The following is a 10,493-nucleotide window of genomic DNA, read 5'->3' on the forward strand; positions in this document are numbered from 1 at the left end:
ACATTTGGGCGGCATTATGCAAATATTCCCACATAGTGAGGTAGATATGTGGGGGCGTGTTAGAACGAGCCGTTTTAGGGGGGCGTGGCAGAGTCTTAACTTTGATAAAGAATATCTCTTTGGTTTTGAGACTTTAGTCTTTGCAACTTCAGGGATCTTATCTATGCACAATCAGCTGGTAACACTCCAAAGAGAAAGGAAAACTTGAAATCGCATCATATGACCCCTTTAAGATGTTCTCCGTCAGCAAATCTTCACACATTGTGAACGCTATACCGAAGTTTACGTTTTTTTTTTGTCTTTGTTTTCTGGTTTCAAACATTGTCTGCTTCTTTGGCCGTACATGTACTGATTGCCCCGTTGTCTCTGTTGGTAAAGCACTTTAATAAGCTGTTACCTTATGTAATTTTCGCTTTTGGCATCACCAAACTACACAATGCTACTTGCGTATCTGCAGAGGCCGCAGCCAATGAACGTGAGGATTTTCTCAGAAATCATTTCAAAAACGTATTTCTTAAAGGGGTAGTTAACCCAAAATAAAAATTCTCTTATCATTTACTCATTGTTCCAAAGCTGTATACATTTCTTTCTTCTGCTGAACACAGAAGAAGCTATTTTGAAGAATGTGGATAACTAAACCCTTGACTGTAGCCACTGACTTATGGAGTATTTTGTTCCCCATAAGCTACACTGGAAATTCTTAAAAATATCTTCTATTGTACTTAACGGAAAAAAGAAACTCATACAGGTTTGGAAGTATGAGGGTGAGTAAATGATGGCATTGTTTTCATTTGGGTGAACTAAATTAGTGCCAAACTACTGAAATGACTTTGTCCATGTGTGCAGCCTACTCAGACTGAATAAGTCTCTTTTCTTCACATGGGTGTGGTTGGTATAAGTTCTTTTAAAAGCATTTTACCAGTTGTAGATGCAAGAAAAAATGATTTGAAAGTCAAAGCAATGCAACTGTGTGAAACATAACATTCCACAAATATAGAATTTGGACAGTTTAAATGTAAGACAGCTAGGCAAAATATGTATTTTTTTTATTATGGGATGGATTCCAATCCTAAATCCAGTTACAATAAAATTGTGACAAATATGCTGATAAACCATCATGACACTTCAATAACAATCATTTGCCAATCATTTGGGACAGGTAAGAATGCTCAAATTTGGCTAAATACATTTTTAATCACTGTATATTACAAATGGTGCCTCTGAGTATTATAATACATTTACATTGGTTTTGGATTTAAAACTTGAATGTACAACAGGTTATAGACAACCACAGTTCTTGACCACCATATTTCTATGTTTCTTGAGAATAACATTGTTGTTGTCATCATAGAAGAGCACAGAGATGGGACTGAGTTTAGTTGGAGCACAGCAGGCTTTGGGCACTTCATCTGGTCTTAAAAGGTGAACCTGCCAGAGGAGTCGGTTTAACAATTAGTTCATTTTGAAGATGTCTCCTAGCAATGCAGTTTAGAAAATCACATACAGAAATATCAAAAGTAGAGATTACTCACCAGTAGCTGGATCATGGCGTGGTTTGTGGCATTCATACAAGAGCCCAGAGGATAATCACATTCCCCATCACAATAATATGCAGAATAACCTGTAGGGGCCAAAACCCAGTCCTGAAAGAAAAAAAATTGAATTTGATCAATTAAATATTTAAACACTCTAACAGCACAGAGACTTTCCTGTCTGTATGTGTGGCGATAAGTGAATCACTGAATCATTCACTCAATTGATTTGTTTAAAACACTGTTCACTGTTTTAGAACTTTTTCCGGTGGCAGAGCAAAAATATACAGATCAACTTTTAATACTGTGTCTAAAATGTAAGTGACTTATTGTTAACTTCTTCTTGTTTGAATGCGTAAATGTATAAAAGCCAGGATGTCTCACTTTCCAGCCAAGGTCGCTGAAGCTGACATAGAGTTCATGTTTCTTACAGGCCTGGCGTCCACTCCTGGCATGATTTTGGTCTGGAACAAGTGAGATGAACATAGCTCAAAAACAAATAATTTCATATGCTCCTTTAAACACAATCTGCCTCTTAAACCGCTTATTGTGGCTCACCAAATATGCCGGGTCTGTTTGGGTGTGGCAGGTCATACTTGGGTTTTTTCTTGCGTGGATTGTTGTGTCTCAAAGCACGAGGTGGGCGGCAAGGGGCTTGACTGGCTCTGAAGAACGTCACCATGAAAGGCTGTTTAGAGCGCGGCCCGCGCCGACCCACCAGACCCACCCATGCTGCTGACAACGACCGGTCTGTGAAAACAAGATTTCAGCATTTTACCATTTGACCCATGACACTGACCGTGTTTTGCTTCAATAGGTCAAAGCTTTGCCAAGATACAGCCTGTTTTTCATAAATTTATACCAAATCTTTGTTGCTTGTTATAGCAGAATTCAGTACCAGTTGATTGCAAAAATCAAAAACTCCTTAAGTAACTTTTGTGAGACTTGGTCTAAAGATAAAACACAAGATTTGTAGTATGAGTTGTGGGAAAACTTTTTTAATGCATTAGGCAGACACTTTTGGGGTTGTTAGCGCCATGCTCTACTGTTTAAGCTAGAGTAAGGCTACAATGAGCAATTGAATTTAAAAGCACAAATAGAACTGAAATTGTAAAACATTAAAAACTCCATCCATGTTAAATCAAGTTGGGTTGAGCAACTAAGGCAAAAGGACAAATGTTTTTTAGAGTCAAGACCAAAAAAACGTTTATTTATTAATATATTAATAATATTTTTTATTTTATATATTAAATATTAAAAATAAAATTTAAAAACCCAAAAGATTATATATCATCTTTTACTTTATTTTTGTAACTATTTTAATAATAATAATTATCATTATTTTTGTGGTGTCACATAGTGTCAAACCTGAAGTGAGAAGCAACATCCAATGATGTTAGACTGCTTTCAGAGTTATTTAACCTCCATGCTGTGCATAAGGAATAGCTCACCCTCTTCAGTTTCCACATAAAGGCGGATGCCCAAGTTGCTCCGAGGGTGGAGAAGCCAGCGATTGCTCGCAGAAGTCACATCAAATGCCAGCCAGCCCTCTTGACCCGCAGGCACAGACTGCATGTCCAGCAACACCAGCTCAGGCTCCCTGTCAAACCACAAGATCTTAATGTCATTTCCATTATAATGACCGACAATGGATCTCAGGGACATTGATGAACGAAGAACTACCAATTTCATGTCAATGATTTGTTTCCTAAACACTAAAATCAAATGACATCTTAGTTTCCTGAATCAGATTCAGTACTACAAATATGTATAAATGATCATGTATGACTGTGACCTGTGTCTTTTCTCCCTCTGGATTTCATAGACAGAGATATGGAGGGTGCGGTTTGCACGCCAACCCACAGTAAGAGTTTTATAGATGCGAAACTCAGCAGCAGTGACCGTCTCTCCCTGAGGAAGCGGCGTGAGATCGAAGCGGAACTCCTTCCAGTATGGCCGAGGCTGCAGCAGATCCTTCTCCTGCTCCACTGTGGTCAGAGACAGAGGCCAGAGAGAGAATAAAAAACAACAACAACTACCACAGAGCGTATGTGTGAAGACACTTGAGATGAAGAAGACATGTTGGAGGACTGATTGGCAGGAGAAGAAGGGGAAACAAAAAATGGAACATTTGTTCTGGTGGAGCTCGGCAGATCGGACTGACACCCACGGCTGGGGCTCTGCAGTGGGGTAATTAGAGGCATTGTGGAGCTGCTGTAGCTAAGCGCACCACCACTAATTACAGTCCAGTGCTGTATTTTTAGAGGAGTGCCCAACAGTATTTTCATCCACTTCATCTCATCTTTTTTCTGCCTTTCAGTGGGGCCTGTAATTCCCCACAGCTGTGTGCCCACTACAACATCACATGGCCTGTGTGATCTGGACTTGCCTTTGTAGATCCACAATAATCAAGATTTACATTTAGAAAAGCACAAAGAAAAGGAAAACACTATATTAAAGACAACAAGCAGGAGAAAGAACTTGACTTTTACGTTTTTTGAAGAACATCATAAACTCCAGGCCATGATGCTAGTGTGTTGTGAGTGATTTGCAATATGTCTGTCATGTGAAAAAAAGTCCATTCTTGAAAATAAAGGTTCTTCATTGGCATCTATGGTTCCATGAGGAACATTTATCATCTATGGAGACTTTAGAAACTTTAAGGTTCTTTAGAGTTAAGAAAATTAGATAATTTAAGAACTGATCACTGAAAATGTATTTGAAGAGCCAATAATGGTTCGTCTATGTAATTGTTGTATAACTCCCCTTTTTGAACCTTTATTTTTAAGAGCGAATGTACAAACGTTTTTTTATGTAGTGGAAAAAGTTCTTTACATTTTTTAAAGGCTCTTTAAGCCAAGTAAAATGGTTCTTTTAAGAACTGAAAGATTCTTTGGAGAACCAAAATAGTTCTTCAATGGAACTGCTGTGAAGACCCTGTTTTAAACCATATATTTTCAAGAGTCTATTGGGAAAAGGTTCTTCAGGTTACTCAAATGTTCTTTAACCACTGTTAGAACTGCTCACTATAGTTTTTTTTTTTTTTACTTAAAATGGTTCCGTCATCATAGCAAATATCCCCTTTTGGAACCTTTATTTTCAAGAGTCTACTGGAGAAAGGTACTTTAGACTATTGAAATGTTCCTCACACTAGTAAAAAATTGACCATTTAAGTTCACTAATGGTGCTTTTCCATTGCATGGTACGGCACGGTACGGCTCGGTACGGTTCACTTTTGGAGGTTTTCCACTGGGTACAGTACCTGGTACTTTTTTTAGTACCACCTCGGTTGGGGTTCCAAGCGAACCGTACCGTTACCAAAACGTGACGTGCAAACTCTGCTGATCACGGATTGGCCGGAGAGAATCGTCACTACCTGCGTCACTGAACTTGCGACACAAACACAAAAGAACCACTAGATTTAAATCAGCACCGCTAGATTTAAATCAGCACCGCCAGCGAAGGATCGAACGCAACTGTTTTGAACGAGCGCACCTTTTTTTAACAACCAAAAAGTGTCTGTTCCCTCTGTTGAGGAAGAACAGACGTTCCTCTTGTTGATAGCAGAGGAGCGGATCCAGCGAGAGCTTGATGGGGCGATGCAGAATGAAAAAGTTTTTTTTAGGAGTCGTGGTAGTAGAGGCGGCGCAACTATAATGACATGTGAATAATCCTGCCCACTCTAAAGCGGTACTGAACTGCAGTGGTAACGCAAACCGAGCCAAACTGAGCCGTGCTGTGCCGTACCGAGCCGAGTCGTACCACGCAGTGGAAAAGCGTCATAAAAGTCTTTGGAACCATTTTTTAAGAGTGTCCAATCACTTAGAAAAGCAATAACACACCATCTTCACATGATTTGAGGCATCATTAATGTTTTTAGCACAAACAGTTATGCAGCAAAGTTTCATAATTAGGGTTACGGGTTTGTTAAAATCACTAACCCAAGTATGAGCAATAATAAAAGTGATGCCTGCCTTAGTAAACACCACTAGATACATCTGAGAAAGGGGTGATACTGACCAATAATAGTTGGGCAGGAAAGACGGGGAAAGAGAAGCAGCAATTGTAAATAGTATGTTAAACTGTTGTTTGTTTCGTGACAGATAAGTATCGTCTGTGTTTGGGCTGAGACAGGAAGAGATGATGGAGTGATTGTGGGTCTGTCTCAGTGAACAGAATGTATTATCAATACACACTACAAGCCTTGTCAGCCTCTCAAAATCACTGGCAATTGGCACTGCAAATGAATAACAATCTAGCTTTTTGTGCAATGTATTATTAATCTTGGACCCCCAAAACATTAGGGCACTGAAGGCAGACTTAAAATGTCATTAGCTGCGTTTACATGGACCCTACTAATCCGATCGTAATAGGACTAGAAACACAGTCAGAATAAAAAAGTCACATGTAAACACGTCAATTGGATTGAATTGGCCAGATCCGACTAAAATTTCGATCGGATTGTAAGGGGTGGATTATTCCTTTTGTAATCCGAGCGAGAGGACATGTAAACACTTGATCGGATTGAAAACCAAAACTGGAAAGTACTGCGCATGCGCAGTGATGTAGAAATAGCGTAATGACGTATGACACGCGGAAAAAGCTGTTCTTCCTGGTGAATAAAGTGTCATAAATGAGTGTCCCGTCATTATAAAACTCCCCTTTCACTCAGCGTCTGTGAAGTGGAGCAGGACAACGTCCCACCAGTCCTTGTTTAAGACTCTTATCAACAGACGACTGGTTTTGGGTACGGGAAGGGGCACTTTTACTGCTTTATATAGTTAAGCAGCACAGCACAACAGTTCATGTGCTGGTCGTCGCTTAATTAGGACCCGAAGTAGATAAATATAATGTGTGCTTTTTAAAACAGTATGCGACAACAGCGGGAAACTCTGTATATTCATGCAGTGTGCGCATTGCAAAAGATTAAATCCAATCAGAAGCTTGTGACATATAAACACGCATATCAACCTGATCACTTTATTTAGTGTTCATGAAAACACTACGTTCGGATTCGTCAATCCGAATGAACTCATTCCGATGGAAGCAAAAAGTGTCCATGAAAACATACCTATTGTATTAGTTAAAATATCAAACCAAGTGGCCTTTGCAAACAAATTATATTACACTTGTTCTCATAACTAACCACTTTCTAGTGATTTTTTTCTGTGGACATATGGAAGTCTGTTACCTCCTCAAAACTAAAAAAAAAGAAATAAACTAAAAAAAGTAAATCATAAGTAAATAAATCATTATTTACTAAGTAAGCTCAGTGGCAGGACACAACCCACAGTCCACCGAGCATCAGTACCCCAGTGGCTGAGGAGGGTAGTTTGAGCACAACATCTGAGAACCTGGAACCCAACCAGATGCAGCTTGCTACGGAGAAGAATATCCAAGGCTACAGACCTCAAGTGAAGTGACGAAAGAGTGGACAACAGTCAACGCAGACCCGAGTAAGATACTGAATTAACAGAGAAGAATATCCAAGGCTACAGACCTCAAGTGAAGTGGCTAAAGTTCGGCAGGACGAAAGAGTGGACAACAGTCAACGCAGACCCGAGTAAGATACTGAATTAACTCAGAGGAACAGCAGAAAAGAAGCTGGATAAAATTAGCAATCTGGTCTACTCATACGGAGAGAGAGAGGAAAGAAGGAAACGACAAACCCTCCCAAGTCCAGAAGGCAGCAAGAAATCATGCGCCTGGTCAAAGAGAGAAGAGATTTGAGAAAACAGTGGAAGAAATCCTCACCAGAAGAGAGAGCTGGCATAAACCTTCTGCAAGCAGATCTAAAGGAATGCCTGGGAAGACTGCGGAGAGCAGAAAACATCCGAACCTGACACAAGAAGGAGAGGACAAGAACATCCTTCTACAAAGATCCCTTCAGATTTGTGAAAGCTCTCTTTACAAAGGAAAAGAGTGGGTCACTTAAAGTGTCAAATGAGCTGGAGGACCACCTGAAAGCAACACACACAGACAGCCAGAGATATGAGCAGAGGGTGATACCACCAGACATGCCACCCATTCCTCAGCCAGAACATCAATTCGACGACAGCCCTCCAAGGTGGAGTGAGGTTGAGAAAACTGTGAGAAAAGCAAGGGCAGCTTCAGCTCCCGGACCAAACGGAGTTCCATTCCGGCTGTACAAGAATGCTCCAGAGGTCCTTCAGTTCCTGTGGAGGCAAATGAAAGTGGTTTGGAAAAAGCAAACCATCCCAAAAAACATGGCTAAGAGCAGGGGGAGTGCTAATCCCAAAGGAAAAGGATGCCTCGAACATCAACCAATTTCGACAAATCAGTCTCTTGAATGTTGAAGGAAAGATCTTCTTTAGCGTTGTTGCTCAAAGGATGACAACATACCTGAAACAGAACAACTTGATTGGTACATCGATGCAGAAAGCTGGTATACTAGGCTTCTCGGGATGCTTAGAACATACTAGTATGATATGACATCAAATCCAGACTGTAAAAAGTGAAGGAAGAGATCTGCATATCTTATTCCAGGACTTGGCCAATGCTTTTGGATCCATCCCCCATTCTCTCCTATGGACAACCTTTGAGTTCTTCCAAGTGCCAATGACCATTACACATCTGGTCAGAAACTATTGCAAAGATCTGCAATTCTGCCTTACAACAACAGAGTATACAATCGTGGCAATGATTGGATGTGGGAATAATGGCAGGGTGTACCATCTCCCCCCTAGCCTTTACCATGGCAATGGAATTGATAATTCAAGCTTCCAAATGGGTAGTAGGAGGACAACGTCTGCAGTCTGGACAGCGTCTTCCTCCTATTCGTGCATACATGGATGACATGACCACTCTGACCTCAACCATTGCATGTAATAAATGTCTACTGGCAAAGCGTCATGTCAACATAACATGGGCGCGTATGAAGTTAAAACCCAGCTCAGCTTTCCACCTGAGATAATTACAACTAACCTCAGGCCAGACCTAATACTGTGGCCAACCTCACAAAAGTCCTTGTTCATCGTGGAACTAACTGTGCCATGGGAGGCTGCAATTGGTGAAGCAAATGAACGTAAAAGGCTGAAGTTTTCAGACCTATTAACCGAAGCAGTACAACAGAGTGGGCGAACACAGTTGCTCCCCGTAGAGTTTGGGTGCAGAGGTTTTGTAGCCACGGCAACAACCAGGCTACTGAAGGGGTTGGGAGTCAGAGGACAGGCCTAACGACAAGCCATTAGGTCGCTGTCAAAGGCTGCTGAGCGAAGCAGCAACTGGCTGTGGCTAAAAAGGAAGGATCCCAAATGGGCTGCAAAATGACCTAGAGGGGTAAAAGCAGAGGGGAGCGCACCTGGGACGCCAGGTGTCGCTGTTGAGCCCTTTGGAGGTGTCGTGGGCCTATCAACGAAACACAGAGGAAGGAGGGTGCTCACCTGATGACCCCTATGAAGTGATTACCCCTACTCTCCACTCAAGATGTCAACAAAGTGCCGATTATTCTAAGGGATTGTACTATAAAATCCTACACGCTCAACTAATTGTGACTTTATATCTAACAGTGTGATTTTGCTTCTTATTTTATTATTATTATTATTTCTTTAGTTTATTAACTTGGTCTCACGTGGCATAAGGCAGACAGGCTTTCATATAAACCGGTGTTGTTACTGTTAGCTAAATCTAAAAATACATATATTTTTAATTGAAATAAAGCTGAAATAAAATAAAATAATAGAAGTATTGCCTTGGCAACTAACTGAAATAAAATAAGCTGAATTTTAAATACTTAAACAAAAAACAAACAAAAAAAACAAATGAATCAAAATATTAAAACAAAACAAAAACTAACGACAAAAGCACATAACAAAATTACTAAAACTATACAATTGAAACAAAAAAATAGAAGTATTGCCTTGGCAACTAACTGAAATAAAATAAGCAGAATTTTAAATACTTAAACAAAAAACAAACAAAAAAAACAAATGAATCAAAATATTAAAACAAAACAAAAACTAACGACAAAAGCACATAACAAAATTACTAAAACTATACAATTGAAACAAAAAAAACATTTTTTATATTAAAAAGTTAATTCAAAATATTAATAAAGATAATCTATAAATAAAATATAGTATATAAATAATATTAAATTAACACTGACATTAAGTTTCAGTTCCAGTTTGACAAACAGAAAGTGTCCAAAATACTTTTTTGTAAAAGTATTTGTTATTGCAACAAACTTCTCATTGTAAAATGTTTAGATTGCCTCATCTTTCTTTAAAATAAATGATACTTGGTCTAATACTTTATGTAATACAGTGACATTTACACATTTTCAAATGTGGTTTATGTCCACACATGAGCCGCTGTATAGTAATTAATGTGTTCTGTATAAGTGAAGTGTGTTTAACCCTTGCCAGCTGTCACTTACCCAGGTTGACAAAGCTCATAACCGTGTCGGCCTCGCTAACCACTGTGCCGAGGGGCGGCGTGTGCGTGCTTAAGGTGGGCAGCGCCGCGTGACTGACCCCTTCCGGAGTGAAGCCCAAACCCGGGCCATCATCGGCCTCGGACGACACGACATGGTAAAGGTCCAGCATGAAGAGCGGGGCGGAGGAAGGGGGCCGCAGCGGCGAGTGAGGTCTGGGCCGGCCGGGTAAACCCAGAATGGATAAAATCTCCTTCTGCATCTCCTTCTTTTCACGACCACTGAGTCTGCGGAAGCTGGAATGAACTACTCCTTCCACCTGAGCCCAAACACACAGCAACATGCAGAGAGGGAGGAGGACAGGCAGAGGAAACAGTCGCTGGTGGCCTCGAGTTCGGCTGCCAGAGCTCTCCTTCCTCCCTCTGCTGCGGTGTGAGGACACAAACTCAACCACACACTCTTGTTTGTCCATTGGTGCAGCAGAAGAGCTCTGCTCCATTGCAGCGGTCTATAAAGATCGTATTTGTCCTTCCAAAACCTCTGGGTGTTTACCCGACGTCGGTCTT

The 10,493-nt window shown here is 40.5% G+C and overlaps 1 protein-coding gene across 1 annotated transcript; it reads right to left on the minus strand.

The window, feature by feature from the left end:
* Window positions 1–1,102: 1,102 nt before the first annotated feature.
* LOC107564489 (bone morphogenetic protein 8A-like) lies at window positions 1,103–10,493 on the minus strand. Its single transcript, XM_016249581.1, has 7 exons — window positions 9,931–10,493; window positions 3,328–3,520; window positions 2,984–3,132; window positions 2,091–2,282; window positions 1,917–1,996; window positions 1,533–1,643; window positions 1,103–1,428 (listed from the first exon to the last, which is right to left on the minus strand). Exons 1-7 carry the CDS (start codon window positions 10,424–10,426, stop codon window positions 1,279–1,281), a joined length of 1,371 nt encoding a protein of 456 aa, XP_016105067.1. The 5' UTR covers window positions 10,427–10,493; the 3' UTR covers window positions 1,103–1,278.

The sequence above is a fragment of the Sinocyclocheilus grahami genome, unplaced genomic scaffold, assembly GCF_001515645.1.
Source record: "Sinocyclocheilus grahami isolate Dianchi unplaced genomic scaffold, SAMN03320097.WGS_v1.1 scaffold940.1, whole genome shotgun sequence".
Lineage (NCBI taxonomy): Eukaryota > Metazoa > Chordata > Actinopteri > Cypriniformes > Cyprinidae > Sinocyclocheilus > Sinocyclocheilus grahami.

What these genes read in the sequence shown, in the direction of transcription:
- LOC107564489 (XM_016249581.1), bottom strand. Translation starts at nt 10,426, where the DNA reads ATGGAGCAGAGCTCTTCTGCTGCACCAATGGACAAACAAGAGTGTGTG. An exon ending in TTATGTGGAAACTGAAGAGG is followed by an intron (nt 2,283 to 2,983) that starts GTGAGCTATTCC and finishes TTGTTTTCACAG; the next exon opens with ACCGGTCGTTGTCAGCAGCA. An exon ending in TCAGCGACCTTGGCTGGAAA is followed by an intron (nt 1,644 to 1,916) that starts GTGAGACATCCT and finishes TTTTTCTTTCAG; the next exon opens with GACTGGGTTTTGGCCCCTAC.